This window comes from Mandrillus leucophaeus, unplaced genomic scaffold (assembly GCF_000951045.1).
Source record: "Mandrillus leucophaeus isolate KB7577 unplaced genomic scaffold, Mleu.le_1.0 Scaffold461, whole genome shotgun sequence".
In the NCBI taxonomy this organism is placed as follows: Eukaryota; Metazoa; Chordata; class Mammalia; order Primates; family Cercopithecidae; genus Mandrillus; species Mandrillus leucophaeus.
In genome coordinates, this window is record NW_012104932.1 from 738263 (window position 1) to 757470 (window position 19208).

At 35.0% G+C, this 19208-nt stretch overlaps 1 protein-coding gene across 4 annotated transcripts in view; it reads right to left on the reverse strand.

Moving 5' to 3' along the window:
- Nucleotides 1-19208, reverse strand: part of SOX5 (SRY (sex determining region Y)-box 5) — a 1081658-nt gene that overhangs the window by 223088 nt on the left and 839362 nt on the right. For all 4 annotated transcript variants that reach the window (XM_011994779.1, XM_011994778.1, XM_011994777.1 and 1 more), the window contains one exon: nt 11855-11941. In XM_011994779.1, the coding sequence (XP_011850169.1) occupies nt 11855-11941 (87 nt within the window). The remainder of the gene's footprint in view (nt 1-11854; nt 11942-19208) is intronic.

Sequence of the window (19208 nt, forward strand, 5' to 3'; positions counted from 1 at the left end):
GGCTCACTGCAACCTCCGCCTCCGGGGTCAAGCAATTCTCCCACCTCAGCCTCTCGAGTAGCTGGGATTACAGGCGCACACCACAATGCCTGGCTAATTTTTTGGTATTTTTAGTAAAGACGGGATTTCACCATGCTGGCCAGGCTGATCTTGAACTCCTGACCCCGTGATCCACCCGCCTTGGTCTCTCAAAGTGCTGGGATTCATATTTTTGTATTTAGAAATTTTTCCACAATGGTTATCATTACATTACTTCCATACTCAGAAAAAACTTATTTCACCTCAACATGCGGAAGTATAATTTAAAAGCTTAAGCAAATCAGCACATACTCAACACCTACAGTTGGTCCTGTACAACCCACTTAAGTTAGCCCTCTGCATAGGTGGGTTTCACATTCCATGAATACTGTATTTTGGATCTGTGTTTGGCTGGGAAAAAAATCCACATACAGGTGGACCTGGACCTGTGGCATTGCAGCCTGTGCTGCTCAAGGGTCAACTGTATATATTTGGTGATGAGAATTAACAAATATCATTTTGTCATTAAGTGTGTGAAAGATTAACAAAATTATTTGTTTATTTGTTTTCACTTAGTCATAAAGACATAAATAAGATTTCAAATTTAAAACAAAATTTCTAATTTTATAGTCCATATTCATATCAAACTTTTTGAACCTTCAGCCCATCTTGCTGCATCTTAAGCATTCTCACACGACTTCCTAGACACGATTTCATTCCATTTCAACTCTTACTTAACTAACTTTTCTTCTCAATCTTTTTCACTGACTCCTCTGTTGCCACCTATAAATGCCCATATCCTCCCCAGTCCAGTCCCATTCTTTACCTTTTCTGGCCTTGAACTAACATACTTCAACCTCTAAGCACTATATTTCAACAATGCTTAGCATACTTTAACCTCTTGAGTTCTAAAATACATAGTTTCATAGTCAATGAAATAATAAGGTACGTGCCAACCCTAAGATTGTCCCCCAGTCCTATTAGCTTATTTTTAGATGCAGAATGGGGTATCTCTGAGGGTGCATCTCAGTCATAAAATCCAACATGCATAAAGTGAAAGTCACCATTTTCCTGTAATTTTAAAGCATTATCACCAATCAGCATTCTAAAATATTAATGTCTTCAATTTCCTTCTCAACTACCCATCCCTGCATTGATATTAATCAATCACAGTAATTTTTCCTCAACATAGGTTTGTTTTCCCTTTAATTAAAATTGTATGTTTCAATATTATTATATTCATATTAGTAAATAATGATGATAAATGTGTATAGTAAAAGATCTGCTCCCAACACTGCCCCTTCAAAGGTAACCACTATTATTAATTTTTGTGTGTATTATCCTTGATAACACAGATTTAAGCATATACAATAATATTTCTGTATTAGTTTTCCAGGGCTGTCGTAACAAAGTACCACAGACTGCATAGTTTAAAAGACAGAAATTGCCTTACAGTTCTGGATGCTAGAAGTCTAAGATTAAGTTGTCAGCAGGGTTGATCTGTTCCAGGCCCCCTTCCTTGGCTTGTAGATGTCTGTCTTCTCCATATGTGTTCACATCATCTCGATCTGTACATACCCATGTCCAAATTTCCTCTTCTTACAAGGATACGAGTCATCTTGGGTTAGGACCCACCATAATAAACTCATTTTAATTTAATTCCCTTTGTAAAGATCCTATCTCTAAATATGTTCATATTCTGATGTTGTAGGCATGAGGACTTCAACATATGAATTAGGGTTGGTGGGTAGGGGAAGGTGGATAGTTCAACCCATAAGAATGCCTTTTAAGCAAGTGATAACATAAACACTGTTGTGCTGACTTAGAGAGAGCTCTTGTTCTAGCCTCCCTTCTCTATCTTCACTGCCATTTTTGTCAACTTTTTTCATGAATTTTTGTAGCAAATTTTTAAAATAGAACTTTTAAAATAGAACTTCCTGCCATCAATTGATCTCTGTACAAATCTATGCTCTAAAACTGGTACCAAAATTACCTTCCTAGATAACAAAGTCATGTCATGTCAAAGTCTAGTCCTGTCACTTCCCCTGTTTAAAGACCTCCAATTGCTCCCAATTGGCTTCAGAAAAAATTGTCAAGTCATTTTTATGAATTAATGAGGTCCTTCAAAGTATTACCTAATCTTCCCACTTCCTCTGTGCATCCTAAATTCTAGCCACACTGAATGTTCTAACATTACCCCACCACCAACACTCTGAGCATTTGCAAATGCCATCCTTAACAAGTGCCTTGCCTGGGCCAGTCTCTCCCTAAACATTCATTCTTCGTGTTCCAGCTCATGCATCTTGTTTTTTGTGGCTCTTTTCCTGATTTCCATGGATAACAGTTGTTCTCTTCTTTGGGAATCTACACAGCATATGTGTAGATCTTTATTATAGTATTGAATCGTTGCATTGTATTATCTTATGTTCACATTTTTCTCCTGAAGCTGCATTAGCAGCAACTGTAAATGATGGACTTTTCTATCCTCATTACCTACTATAGGTAATGGCAAAAGGCATATGTATTGCATATAGCAAATCATCTAACACGGTTTAATGAACGACATAAAGAATAAAGCCTCGTCCCCTTAAACCATTCTCAAATTTAAACATGCATAGGAATTCTAGTTTTGGCTTAAGAGAGTTGAGCCAAAAAAATAAGCTTTTGCAAAGGAAATCTTCCCCATTTTTACGAAAGTACTAAACTGAGATGAAGAAGTCCATCCCACGGCTTCATCTCTAAATTATCATGTTCTTCATGGTCATCCCCAAGTGTTCAGAGAGGACTTAGTAAGTGGTCTGTGAACAACGGAGAAAGTAGCAAGAGTCACAAGACATCCTTGACTTTAAAAAATTGAAAGGAATATTAACTAGATCCTTGGAATACTCCAGAGGTCTCTCACTAAAAAGGAGCTACTCTTTATTCACCTACATTCAGGATTTTAAGAGTCATAACTTATATATGTGTGTGTCTATATAGTGTATAACCCTATGGAGACACAGTCATGTATATATGAACTTGTTCCATCTGAGTCAGATAGCTAATGCCATGAGTTCACTTGTGTGTGACTGATAGTAATTTATTTTCATGTTTCAGTTATTTGCATTCTTGTATATTTTTAATCTATGCTAGTCCTGCTCCAGTCCCCTTCGAATGAAAGGTAACTGAAGTAAGACACAAAAATATTGTTTCAGTCTTCCTGCTGCCTAAAAACTGCAGGCATGGCAGTCATTTATACTTCTGTATTCCACAGAAGCAGCACATGTCAGATTCCTTAATATAATGAGACAAAGTCATGAGGGAAAGGAACCAGCTTCAGTCATCGCCAGCTCAGCAAAAGACATCATGATCTCATATGGTTTGGCTGTGTCCCCACCCAAATCTCATCTTGAATTTAGCTACCACAATTCCCATGTGTTGTAGGTGAGACCTGGTGGGAGGTAATTTAATCATGGGGGTGGGTCTTTTCCACGCTATTCTCATGATAGTGAATAAGTCGCACAAGATTTGATGATTTTATAAAGGGGAGTTTCCCTGCACTAGTTCTCGTCTCTAGTCTGCCGCCATGTTTAGTGCCTTTCACTTTCCGCCATGACTGTGAGGCCTCCACAGCCATGTGGAACTGTAAGTCCATTAAATCGCTTTCTTTTGCAAATTGCCCAGTCACGGGTATGTCTTTATCAGCAGTGTGAAAATGGACTAATACACCATCCATACATTGCTTGGTCAAAATCCAGGTGTTCATTTTTTTGTCTACTTCATCTTCCCTACATAATTCATTGGAAATTTATCAACCCTAGAACATATTATAAATTAGTCTCTATATCTCGTTTCCACTATTACTCCTTAATCCAGGCCACTATCATCTCTTGCCTGTACTACAACAATTGCTTTCTAGCCATTGTCTCTATTTCTACTTGTTTCCTTACTAAAATCCATTCTCCAAACAAACGTTCATAGTTATCTGCTGGTAAATCAAGTCATGTCACATGTCTGTATAAAACTGTTTCAAAACTTTATTCTGCACATGGAATAAAATGCAAACTCCTACCCTTACGAAGCCCAGAATGGTGTGTCCCTTGCCTTCTTCCCTGGCATCATCTCTTCCTATTTTCTCTTTTGTCAATATCATTCTTTGAGTTCCTCTAATACCAATATGCAAACTTGCTTCCACCATAGGACCTTTCAATGTTAACTGTTACTCTCAGAAAACTCTTCCCCCAGATCCTGGTTTCTCAACCTCAGCACAGTTGACATTTAGGCCAGACAATTTTCATAGGGAGTTGTCTTGCCTCTATCTTCTAGATGCAGGTGGGACCCTCACTCCTAGTTATAATGCTCCAGAATGTCTCCAGACATTGTCAAATTTCCCCTGGTGGAGCAAAATCATCCTCTTTAAGTGACTGGCGTTTTTCTTTACTTCATTCAGCATATGTTCACAGGGCAGCTCCCATGTGCCTCATACTGTTTTTAAGTGTTGAGGATACGACGAGTACAAGCCAGAAAAGAATGCATGCCTTCAGATAGCTTAAATTTAAATGAAAAAGATAACAACAAAACAAATACAATCATATTTATCCAAGGTTATAACTTAAAGGCCAGCTCCTCGGAGGGCCTTCGCGGACCACTGGAATTATAAAAGCAATCATAACTTACTTTCTATCACATCACCCAATTTTTATACTATAGTAGCTAGCATTATATGTTATATTCTTATTGATATAGTTATTTATTTATTGTATCTCCCAGTAGAGTATAAGCTTTATGATAACAGGATACTATTATAATTTGTTTTGCTCAACACTGTATTTCTAGCATCTACAGAATAATGTCTAACACATAGTGGATACCTTTATACAGATTTATGACCACTTGTTGAATGAATAAAATAAATAAACTTAAGAACAAAGAAAAGTCCTTGGTTAGCTGATACTGTACAATTTTATGCACAAGAATAACCTTCATCAGGGTTGAATTAAAGATGATCTCAAAAACATAGAAATAAGAAAAAATACACAAAAATTACTATTTCCTCAATATTGTTTTACTCCACCCAAATGAAATAGATAAATGGCTTGAAATCAAATCAACAAAATCAAAGTAAACCACTGGGAACTAGTGTCCAAATAAAGGAAAAGTAAAAGTAAACTCACTTTAGAAAAAAATGTCCTAGAAGTTTAGAGCTAAAAGTAAACTAATTACGTTTCTTCCTTCAAAAAACTTACCAAAAATTTAATTCTTTGTTTCAAAGTGAAAATCTTTGCAAAGGTGTTTTGTTTGTTTTATTATTCGTGTTTGTCAGACTACTAGTGTTACAATTTGAATAAGACTTTACTTGGTTTAATTTTTTTATGGAAATGTCACTTTCAACTGGTATTCCACTTGAAACATCTAAAAATCATTCATTGTGTTGCCTTTTAATATTCCGCCTGATGAAGAACTACTACTAAGCTATAAGCTCTAGGAGGGCAGGAATCTGTCTACTAAATACTAATGGTATTTGCTACCATTATATCTCCAGAGCTACCACATGGCAAGAGAGACAACAGCCTTTGTTGAATAAACTGAAAATAAAATGAATAAAAACTAAGTTAGTCTAAATGTATAAGGGAAGCTTCTTTCAGCAGCATTCTTATCCAGTGAAAGAGAAAAGGCAGACCTCCCCTCATCAAAAAGGCTAAATAAAAATGGCACTATTACAGCTCATGAAACGAGTATTTGTTGTTAGGTTATCCTACCTTCAAACATCTATTAATTGGTTCTTTACATTAAGAAAGAATTTAATCAGACTTTGATAAAATTTAGCTACATATTCTTTACTGCAATATAGATATCCTTCAGAAGTTGGAATCAATTAAAATTATGTAAGGAATACTATAGTTTATTACATGACTGAGTATACATTAATTGACATCTTGTACCCTGTTAATACTGTAAGTATTCTTACCTTTTTAAATATGTTTCTGATTTATTTTGACAAGATAGTGTTGTTTTTGCTTCAGTCTCCTAAAATCCAAGCCTTGGCTTGGATTTAAACATATCGAATGTGGAAAACTTTCCATTTTAAGGGTGACACCATCAGAGTGAATAAAATAATTAACAAGTAGCTATAGTCTTCACTACTGTTGCCCCATGGTGAATGTTTTGTTTCTGGAACATTATGAAAGAGATGTATGCATTATAATTTCTATAGTGAGTGAAAGGGTTATTCTTATTACCTTTTTAAAAAAGTATTGCTCTGTAAAATATCTTATTAAAAAATGTTGCCTTTTAATGGAGACTGTAATTGTAGGAACTTTTTCCAAGACTATTCCATCCACTTACTTATTGTACTTGAAACATAAATCCATTATTTTAAAATATCACATTAAATCTTCTGCATTTGGAATGTAGTCAAAAATAGTTATCCCAAAACATGGCATTTTTTGCTTGTCATTCATTCCTCAAATATGCACTACATTCCAAACTTTGAGCCAACAGAATATTAGGTAGTCTACAAGGGACTGGTCAATATGTAAACAGGGAACAATACAAAACTGAGTGTGTGTGTGCTAGGGGCAGGTCTGAGGACAGAGTATCTTGGAGGCAAATTATAGAAGTTCTTCATCCAGGTTTGGTAGGTCTCTCCAGTTTTAAAGGATTCTAGAGATCACCCAGTCAAACTCTGTTGAAGACAGACCGCTAAGCGTTACATAAAACACACAGGCCTTAAAGGCAGTGAGAAGTTAAGTTCAAATTTTGACTCTGCCACAACTAGAGTATGTGGTGTTTGATAATTAGTTTCTGAGTCTCAATTTATTCATATGTAAAATTAGAATTAAATGATGATGTCACAATAATTGTGTAAGAAAGATGTTTACACAGTGCCTGTAAGAAGATGTTCACTAAGTAGCAGGCAATAAATCATAATTGGCAACTTTTCAAAAATGAGTAGATGAGGAAATAAACCAAAAGTGGTAGCCCAATTGCCACAAGTGCTTGGAAGAATCAGCCCACATAACACCAAATCACTGTGGCTACACCATGCGTTCCTAGTAAATTTTACTACAAAACAGGAAAAGGTTTTAGGTTAACTGCATTACCCAACAGTCTGGAGAGTATTTAAACAAGCTTTGGAATTCATATCTATAAGAAAACAAATAATGTGTTTATAATTATTTTAATTTTAGAATCTTTATGCTTCTCAAACAAGCGATTTTTTTAAATGAATGAATGCATTTTTAAATGAGAAACATGTTGAGGAGAGTATTTTTTCCAATACAAAACCCAGATTAAATATGTAAGAGTTTAATATTTGATTAACTGTATGTTTAAAACACATATTATTAAGTACTTTAAAAAGTACAAAATATATAAAACTTCCTAATTGTTAACTGGTCTATCAATATACAGATCAATTGAGATACAGTGACCTATCCTTTTCTTCCAATCACTAGCTGTAATTACACACTGGCATGAGGACACTGGCATCATGAGACAGAGCAAGTCATTGGTTTATAGAAAATGTAGTCACTCTTTGCTTTTATAGACATTGCCAAACTTATTTTGAAAACTTATATTCTATGCACCAGCAGTCTTTCTTTAGTTCTTGTGAAATAGTTTTTATAAGAAGTGAAAACATTACTCATAAGCAACTACAGAGGAACTATAAAACAAGCTTAGTAGATTAAAAACATTAAACATTTACTTTATTTAGAAGTAAATGACTACATGTTGTGTACCTTCCTTATGGCTGACTCTTGTATTGAACAAATTCCAGATCCAACAGTTCTCTCAGAAAATAATCAACATTTCCAACCCCTTTGTAAAAATGTGCAGATATATATGTTTTAGGTTCATGCACAAATGTAATAATCACAAGATTACTATTCGCAAACCACATGATTCTTAAATCTTTACTGGATTTTAAAAGAACATGTTTGAAACAACTTTAGAGGTGTTATAAATCCTTACATATTGAAATGCTGAAATATTAGTTTCCATGTTTTAAATTTATAAAACTTACAGGATCCCTTACTAGATTTTTTACCTAGGATCTGATTCCTATTCTAAGCCTGCTTTTTTCAAATCATCTAATGTTATTTAGACATAATTATCCCTTTCAAGCCACTGACTGACTCTATATATCTTCTATCTCAAACATTTACATGCCACCTAAAAGATTATCTACTTTAATCCACATACTGAATCTACATTGCATATGTCTTTAATTCATGAGCTCTGAAAGGCTATAGTATTGCTGAATGGATTATCTCCTTGAATCCCTTATTGGCAGTTCTAGAGGTGTTTGGTGTTTGCCTTTATAGCCCTTCTTCTAGAATACACAAAATTATAGCCTTGCAAAAGAACCATTTGTTGAATCATATCAAATGCCCCTGGCACTTTTGTTAAAAACAGATCCAACAGTTTGTGGGCCTGAATTAATGCACTGTGACCAGGGTCAGAAGAATCCATCAGAGATTCTGAGGGGAAACAAACCAGGCTCTAAAAAATTCTTGAAATAAGGCAGGTAGAGAAACTAGTCTAGAATTTTTTAAAGTGACTTGGCCAGAGAACCTCCCATACACAGTTCTGCGTTTATCAAGATAAAAACAATTGAGAGTATTTTGCATGCAGATATTTGTGTTATAATTCTACAAATAAATATTAAGTCAGCAAAATACAGATTTTGCAATTACCTTGTTGAAAAACAAATGATCTGCTCAGATTAGTTAAAGCCAACATGGATCTCCAGATATTAACCTCAGGTGAGGTACCAATGCAATGACCTTCAGTGTAATGGAATTTCATGCTAGCTGAAACTGTGTGTGACTATTCGTTGCCAACTGGAGTACAGGCATTGTTTCTCCCTCTGCACTCAATAACTATGAGACTCTAAAGTATATTTCTTCACCTTTCACATTACTGTTACTCAGTGCTTCTGCTAAAGATAAGGGCAAAAGTCTCTGTAAACTGACCAGTTATACTGTCGCTGACAAGTAAAGAAGAAACAAATAATTCCTTTGGGCAGCTAATCATTTATAGCATATATTGACTGCTGTTGGCAGAACTTTTCAGTCAAACTGTTTTGTTCTGCAAAACCAGATCGAGTGTCCTTTTCATGTGTTTGCTAGAGGATTGTTTCTAATTTAACTTTAAAACCTAATTCACATTTCCAAAGTACCAGAGCATAAAATGGCATAAATTCTAACAGGTAAAATAATCTAACATGAAAAATAACTTTATGCTCTTAGAAGTAGGTGACCTTTACTAACTCACATTGTTTCTTGAAAAATGAGATTGACTTTAAGTGGGCATGACAACTATTTATTGATAGCTAAACTCTCCAAATCAAATGCTATTCATTTTTCCTATTTTAAAAAGTCTCTCATTCTTACTTTTTGAATATTAATAGCAAGAAACACCTCTCTAAACCCTTCCAAGCTATGATTGTAATATTTGTCCAAATGCTCTGAAACGAATTCACTGATAGCAGTTGAAAACAGCACTTAAAAATAGAGCTCAGTCCTCACTTGGCTATAGTATGAAATATTCAGAAAAGGGAAAAGGGCACACACACACGTACGCACACACTCATTCACTCACACATCTCCTGGAACTAATTAAAAATTAAAAGGAAACTGGCTAATAGAAATGGTGGAAAAAAGTTTCCATGCACACCAAGGCTCTGTGAATACTGCAAAGGCTGGAAACATCCTAACATATGCAAAGGTTCCCTTTAAATACATTATTTTAAATTAACCTTAATAAATAATAATTCAATACATTCATATATTCAGATTTTTAAAAAAATTTTACTTATTCTTCCCTCCCTCAACTAAACAAGTATAGGAGAACATAAGACTTACATCTTTATTTGCCTCAAAAAATTACTTCCAAAACAACTAAGCCATTGTTCTTGTCTGACTTCTGAAGTGGCAGGAAAACCACATTCCTGGGCCCTACATAATCTTTGTGCCTGACCCCCCAAGAACCTTTAAGTCAAATTCACTTACCCCCAGAGGGTAACACACTATTGTATCCTCTCCACTTTCTAACCACCTGTGAACAATGGATAGTAATTGCAACTGTCATGGGCAGTCAGTAGGAAAAGTAACCCAGTGCTGTTTTCCAGGTTTACTGCCAAACCTGAGTTGAACACCTAATAACCATGCCCTGAACAGAAGAAAGACCTACAGTTGCTTTTAAAATGCATCAGAAAACAGTGTTTTGAACAGAACCAGAGGACAATAACCTAACTTGTACTCTGAATGTGAAGCTTAAAAAACTCAGAATTAAAGACAGAAAACTTCTTTTGTGATTGTACTGTAGCTTCCTAAACTAACCCCCAAGGCAAGCCTGAAAGGGACAGCCGAGCTTTCCTCTAAGCTTGTCATCACTGCTGTTGCTGCTTTTAAGTTTGACTTGTGAAGGAAAATGAGGGGGGGAAAATGTTTGTCCTCCATTGGAATGAGATCAGAAGGCTTGGAAAAGGCAGTCTTCTCTGCGCTACTGTGAGTTATTACCTAGGTCAGAGGAGAATAAAAAACCTTGGAGAATGCATCCTATGCCTTAGGGGTAAATGGGTTAAAATCCATCAAAATAATATCAAGGACCTGCAGCCTCTGAAGATGAAGCTTCTCAGTTCTCCTTAAACTTTGTCTTCAAGCTATTTAAGGCATATCGATTCTCATTCATTTGAATTTGATTCCATCGTAGATTTTGTTTACTGAATTTATTGATTAGCACCAATTCATTTTCTCATCACCCTTTCACAAGTAATCATAGCCTAAATACATGTAATTCCAAATGACTTGCATGAAAAGTGAAATATATAGTAAAACATTTTGCGGAAGTGTTTAGATATCCAGATGTTAATGTCATGTAGGCCAAACATTTAAGAACGATGCTCTGCCTTTCTCCAGGATACACTGATGGAGTAAAGCCTTAAGAGAGAAAATTGCTTCTCTCATTGGGAAAACACTTGCACAGACACACATATGCAAAAAAGTTTTTTATACACATATTTCACATGTATAATAATATAAATCTGGTGATGTTTTAAATATATATTTAGCCTCTACCAAAAATATACACAGTAATATATAACCAATAACTAAATATTTTATACTGATGACTAAGTATCTTGACTTTCTCAAAATCCTACTCTAGAGCTCAGAATCTTAAGTGTCCTACTAGCAACAAATAGAAAACCATAGATTGCCTACCATGTTTTGAGAAAATATACTTTTAAATTAATTGAAAGGATAATTTGCTTTTATTTTATATGAGGAAATTAAATCTTCTCCCCTTGTTATTAGTAGGAGTTTATTAAGATATGAATAGTTTCACAGAACTTTTCTTAGTTGGATGTAATTGCTGATTCAAATAAAGCCAAAACAAATTGTTACCCTGACTGGTACAAAACAACCTTCTATTATGCTCTCCCTATTCATCATTTCTGGTTTTAAATTTAGGTTATACACACCCATATTTCTTATATGTACAATGTACAAAATTATCTTATAAAATACAGTTTTTAACCTTGCTGTAGGTACATTCCTACTTATAAAATAAATAATTTAATTTTTTTTAAATGATGAAAATCAGAGCCTGTTAGAGGTATAGTGGGGTGATTCTGTTGAAAACAACATATCATTTATTCCATAAGGCACAAAGAAAGAAAGAATATGAGAACCCTGCTATGTTCTCCTTTAAGACAGAAAGAAGAAACCACAAACACATAGAATGCAAGCAGCAGAAGAGGTGAGGGCAGACATACTTTATCACCATTAATATTCCTGAATATCAACTTCATTTTGGTACATTTTGGATCAAAATAATCACACTGTATTACCTTTTATTTCGCCAAAGTTCCCCGATCCCATTGCAAGAAGCTTGTCTTTCCAGTCCTTTGAGAGTAGCTTTTCAATACTGGGAGTTTCTAAGTAAAGAAAAAAAGAAGTAAGCAAATCAACATGACTCTCCTTACAATGGAGCTCATTAAAAGTCTATCAGCTAAAAATAAGGCCAATCCTATCCCAGCCCCACTTTATAATGGCTTCATCAAAAAACTGATAACAGGGGTGGAAAAAAAGAATGTGTTTTGTCACCTGCTGTTTCAAAATCATTAGCTTTTTCCTCTTGCGGAACAAAGCCATACTAATTCTTTATGACAATGGGTACACATAAACCTTGCAGTTCATTGTTTTTCAATTTGGTGAACAAATTCTTGCTATAATGGATGCTTGTCAATTTCAGGGTGTTAGTCTGCAGTCAAAAAATAATTATGTTGATAAAATGCAGAGTAAAAAAAGGCAAAGAATTAGCTCTTAAATCTGCTACATGTAATTATATCCCTCTGTGTGTTTACAATTACATCCACTTTATAATATGTGTTTAACATCGTGTGGCGGTAAGCACACTGTGGTAAGATTTGCCAGTACCGCGAACATAAGCAAAAAAAAAAAAAAAAAGGTTGGTATAAAAGAAGCTTTAAAAAGATTGCAAAATCTAGAGAAGCGAGGAATGCCTATAATGGAAACCTATTATTTGCTTATTTCAGATTTGTATCACACTCTTTTACAATGCCCTGTGTTCGGACAGGGCACACACATTTTAGAAAGCAAGGTTCTGCTTTAGTCTGGTATTTGTTTCTACATATAACATATTTTTGACCTTTCCTTTTGTGTTGGACTTTAATGCATAAGTAAATATAAATGCTAATAAAAAAATCCCAAACATTAAACTCAGTTTCAAACAATATAATTGTATATTCTTGTCAGCACTTAGATGGGTACACAATTACAATGGCTTTCAATCCCACGATTAGCACAGCATTCACTTAGAAAATGGAATGTACTAAAAGATAAGTGTCCCAGTATGCTCCATCTAAATAACAATACCCACACTTATTATATAGATCTAAGACATACACTGCCATTCTCCACATTGGTGTTTATGTGTATTTGTGTTTGTTCAGGCATTTGTTTACCCCCTACTAGGAGCATAAAGGGGATACATGTTAACTTATCAAAGAGACCCTCTGGCCTAGAGACTATAATATTATTAGAAACTGCTTAATTTTCCCCACAGTAAAATGCATTGTAAAGAGTTTTCATCATCATGTTTAGTTAATGCTATCTACTTTTTCCAGGGTCCCCTCTTTTCAGCAGTCAGCTAGCAGAGTCAAAAAGCCTATGTGGAGTTTTCAACAAAGCAGAGGTGCCATTTTCCTTGGGAAAAAAAAATAACAATATGGAACACTTCTGTCTCACATGTCAGAAACTTGTGGAAAATAAAATGGTGAAAAGCTCTGAATGATTACTTTTTTACATAGTCTATATGTACACACATATACATATGTGCAAATATGTATATGCACTTACAACTTAATATATGCACACTTACCTATGGAATGAATTTGAAATGAATGAATGCAGTTGAAATGAATGAACGAAAAATGATATTTTTCACATTTAAGGAACTAATACTGAAGAATTTACTTTTAGTTTTTCTTAAAATATCTCAATTTCTATGTGGGATTGTTTCAGAATATTAACAGCAACTCTAGGAGTCATAACACAGAGTAAATATCTTCATATTGTAACCAGTATTTCTCTTCATTGAGGCTTTAAAAGTAACTTTGAAATACTTCCGCAAGGACTTCCAACATTTCTACATTCCCAGTAAACAGTTTGAGAGTAAAATTATTTCTTAAACCTTATCAGAGTAGGTCAAACAAACACCACTGTTTCTTTTTTCCAGCACTCTACAAAAATTCTTGAGTAGCATGTAAACAGGGCACAGCCAATATGGTATTTGCAATAGAGTACTGTCAGTCATTAAAAGCTAACAAACCTTTGCAAAGCAGGAATGCAGCAATAGAAATCCATTGTGCACTAACAATAGGCCCCTGAACCTCCAGGCACCAAAAGCAGACCATTTTACTTTTAAGGCTATTGTCTGCAAAGTCCATGACAAAGCTTTTCCCCTGCAGCTAGACAAAATATTCACTGTAGTGTGCTCATAAAGAAACAGAAGTCTTCTGTCTCAGTTGCAGAGTTAAAGAAACAGCAGCCAGATTTCTGAAACCTGCAGAACATTCCTGGCCTCTTTATTAACTAGCATAAAGATATAAGGCTGGTAAACAGAGCCAGTTTGTTCAAGTACTTGACTTTTAAGCACACACTACAAAAAAAAAAAAAAAAAAAGAATAACTTCTTTAAGACTAAGTTATTTTGAAAATGTAAAATCAGAAACATATCTAACTCACGGTTGTCATGTCTGTGGATGAATAAAGACACTCACACTTACAACTTGGATGAGGTATATACTTTAAATTCAGATTCAAATACATTTTTTTAGCAGCCTATGTGCCAGGAACTGTGCTAGAGGTTTTTATCTGTATTCTCTCATGTAATGATAATAAGTAATTGAAGACTTAGATTGTGTTATTACGTCTATGTTACGGGTTTAAAGAGATGAAGAAGCACCAGCAAAAAGAAAAAAAAGAATTGCTCTGAGGTTCCACAAAATGTAATGGGCAGAATTGAGGTCTTGAACTAAGTTTTTTTTTTTTTTTTTTTTTCCCCCCTACACATTCCTAACTCTCTTATCAACAACAAAATAATAATAGCTACTATTCAGAGGGCTAAGTGCTAAGCAAAGTACTAGGTCCTTTACATGTGGTATCTCAAACTTCTCACAGTAATCTGCTGAATTAGATATTGGTACATCTGTCTTACCATTTAAGAAACCAAAACTTAGGAAGTTATCATGACCTGCCCAATGTGGAGCTCAATTCTACCTATTGGATCCCAAAATCTTTGTTCTTTGCAGCACATACATTGCTATGGTTTGAATGGGTCCCCACAGAAGCATGTGTTGAAAATTTCATCCCTAATCCAAAAGCATTGGGAGGTAAGGCCTAATGGAAGGTATTTAGGTCATAAGGGCTCCACCCTCATGACTGGATTAAGGCTGATTAGAGAAAGGCTTCAGGGTACAAGTTCCATCTGTCTCTCGTGTGTGCACTCTCTTATTCTTCTGCTTTCCACCATGGGATGGTGCAGCAAGAAGGCCCTCACCAGATGCTAGCACCTTGAGGTTGGACTTCTCAGTCTCCAGAACTGTGACAAATAAATTTCTTTTCTTTATAAATCATCCAGTCTGTGTTATTCTCTTATGGCAACACAAAACTAACACACACACACACACACACACACGCACACATGCATACACTCTCCCTCATTTCATCTATAAAACAGTCCTGGATAGTAGGAAAAACAATTCTTACTAACTCCTTTGGATGGGTGAAGTAAAAACCTGATAAACATTCTAGGGTAACACATATGTATGAGCAGCAACTATGGAATTAAAAGGTAGGCTTTTTTACAGTTTTTGTTTTCAGGGTGTGGTCCAATTACATGCCTTGCCATCTAGGATTCTGGATAATTTAGTGACAACCTATGAGTATATAGCAGAGATATACAATGAAATGATTCTTTTTACTTATATAGTAGAAGGAATATTGGGCTATAACTCAAACAACCTGGGTTCTCTCCAAAACAGTGACACTGGCAAGATGGGGGGCCTGTGGGGGTGAGGAGGGAAGGGGATCATAAAGACATCATTTCACCCACTTCACCCCTTTGTCTGAATTTCTGTAAAGCAAAGAGCTTCAAAAAATCCACATTCAATACTCTACCAACTGCTACAATTTCCATTGGTAGTTCTTGAAATAACAGTAAGAAATGATCTCATAACAATGAGCACAAAGAATGGACATGTAGCAGTGATTAAATTTCTCTGAAAATGGTAAAGATACAGTAGAAAATTCATGTTTCAAAATGTAAAGGACCAAATGGCAGAAGCCCAATATTTACAATACACCTGTTTGTTAATGTGTGAATATGAGTAAAGTGAAATTTGACACAATTATGTAAGTGCTGCTTCACTGCTTATGGAGTGAATAGATAGTACTTATCTATTAAATATTTAATTTTCTAAAATAAGATTTAAAAAATGCACAAACATAGAATCGCATTTTGTACTATGAATATGGTATGTAGGGTGCCTAGTTATTTGCACATGTTCAAACTCTGGAGTTTCCTTTAATTTTTTAAAATTTTTGTGGGTACACAGTAGGTGTATATATTTATGAGTTTCATTTATTTTCATGTTAAGATGTATCATGTTTTTTCACTTAACTCTAAAAGATTCTCCCAAAAATTCCTTCTCCTGAGAGTTCATTCTCCCAAGCACTGGAATATCATGATTACCTTCAAAGTAAGAACTAGAGCTCCTTATATTAAAATAAGTGTGAGCTAATAATTATTATTTGCATAGCATTTCCATTTACAGAATGCTGCCAGATACAATTTTGTCAGTGGCATATATAATTGTTATATCCATTTTACAGATGAGGAAACTAAGGCTCAGAAGGATGCTTTGCCCAACATCAGCTCATCAGTAAGTAGAGTAGATGGAATACAAAACCAGGTTTTCTTAATTTAAGGATCTGTCTCTTTAGCGGAAAGGTAAATGCATATATTTTAAAAGAGAAAATAAAATAAAGTTAGGAAATAAGCTATAATATAAAATAGAAATAAAACATACCGTTCATCATCAACATACTAATATTAAGATGAGACTAACTGGATTACTATTGTTTCTTTCTGCCAACAGGACCCTTCTGATACATTTGCTTGCTTTTCCCTTCTCACCCTTGCCTCTTTTGCTCACATATGCTACTTCACATCAATGCTTATGGCAATCCCCACCAGTGAATGGCCCCCCCAACTGTGCCAGCCATTGTTACAACAGCATCCTGCCTCTTTAGGGCCTGTTCATTCCCTATAACTCTCACTCCTTTTTCCCTTCAGTGCCAAACACTCTTAAGACCGACTCCCTCATCTGGAACAATGAGACTTAGAGACTCATGCCAACATATTGTAATTCTCCAGCAAGCTGCCAGTGCCAAGAATTAAACCACATTCGCTCCAGTGCAGTAGCTTTACACACAAGCTCAGGTATTTGCTTTGTGTTTATGTAGGCTTTTTTTTTCCTTAATCTCCCTTCAGCTGCTGTGGCAGAGCTCACTGAAAACTCGAACAAGCAAAAAGTACGTTATGCATAATATTTGACTTTTAAACAAAGTTGAAGGAGTTAGGTCATACCAAACCTATCACTGTTTATACTTTAATTTTGTAGCTGAAACTAAGCTGTTATTCTTGACATGTGATAGTGTACACATTGAGGAATGGAAGTTGTCTTTTGGAGGGAACTAGATTTCAAAATATACCAGTATCTCCTTCAAAGCAAAAAGGTAAAAGCATATGTAGACTATTCATGTCATAAAATAAGAATTGTAGAGCTGAAAAGGTCTTTATACATCATTTAGATAAGCATTTCATAAAAGCAATTGAGGAAAACATATATCTGACATAAATGGAACATAAATGGTTTGGCTACTTAAAACTAAAATGACATAAACATTCGATTGCCATGCAAATCTAATTAACACTAAACAAATTTATATTTCTTCTTTACAAGATTTAGATCATTTTGTGTACTAACAGATTGGCAATTTTTAAGCTAGTTACAGATTACATAGTATTTTTAATATATTTGACCAAGGAAATTAGTGTTGGGAAATGACTGTGTGTATGGCTCAATACAATTTGGGTAATAACTGGTTTAGACCAAACTTTTCATTTTACAGGCTAAAAAAGTACAAATTAGAGATGCGAAATAACTTGGCTAATATCACAAACCTATATAAAGATAAAGGCAGAATTTGCAGTCCAGTTTCCAGTTCAGCGTTCTTGACAGCATATTACATACTACCACAAAGTTTTTTAAATAGATGGTCAAACTCTTGAAAAATGAAATTGTAGTTCTGTTTTATTCACTTCGTCTATCTTAAATTAGTAATTATTTGATGGGGGTACTGGAAGCTAATCTGTGTTAGAGCTAGGTATTATTAACTGGATAATCTCTCTTTAAATTAGGTACTATTAACTTGATGTTCTACTCTTGGAAGCTTTCATCTGGTAGTCCCATGAAACCGAAGAATAAACACAAGTTAGTGCATTTACTTAACCAAATTTATTTTTCTTCAAAAGGCTAATTACAAGTTCATATGTTGCTATTTATTAAGTTACTTATAATAAAATTATTTTTGAGGGGAAGATTGAGCTAAATCTGGAAATCATATATCAGTAAGAGTTCAATTCATGTTGACAATAGCTGCATATCTACACAATATTAGGAAGCAAATATTAAACAGCACAGTGTAAGTAATACTGACTTTTACATATCTGGAAAGCTGTTTATACACTAAAAACCAGATGGCCCCATAAGAGTCCCCTTAGTCAAGTATTACAGCTAGTCTGCCACTGGAAATACCAAGCTCTTCTAGGAAATATTAAAAAAATAAGCTGGACACAGTGGTGGGTCTACAGTCCCAGCTACTCAGGAGGCTGAGACAAGAAGATTGCTTCAGGCCAAGAGCTTGAGGCTGTAATGCACTTTGATTGCACCTGTGAATAGCCACCACACTCCTGCCTGGGCAACATAGCAAGAATCCTCCCTCCAAAAAACTCGTAATATAACACATACCACAACAAACAATAGAAACACACAAGAAATTCCATAGCATTAAGATTTAGATAAGCCTCATTTTTATATGTGATTGTCCTGAAGTGAATTAAGCTCTGGAAATACTTTACGTTTAGTATTGCCAAAATATTTGTTTGTTTCCACTTGAAAGTTAATGAGAGGTTGTTAATACAAAAAAAAAAAAAAAAAAAAAGTCTTTGGCTGACTCAAGTTTTACAATTTTTAATGTGGAGTTTTAGAAAAATGTAATGTAAGACTTAAATCATTAGTCATAGGCTTAAATTTTCTTGTTGCTTCAGCTGAACCTGCTCAATTATAATCGGTGTTATATCACATTTTAGAAGAATGTCTTTTATCACATGATTATGCCATAATCAATACGGCATCATTACTACGTATCAATAACCTTAGGTTTACTCCTCACAAGACATATTTTCTACACAAAAATCTCCATTAAAAGATAGGCATTATTCGGCCGGGCGCGGTGGTTCAAGCCTGTAATCCCAGCACTTTGGGAGGCCGAGACGGGCGGATCACGAGGTCAGGAGATCGAGACCATCCTGGCGAACACGGTGAAACCCCGTCTC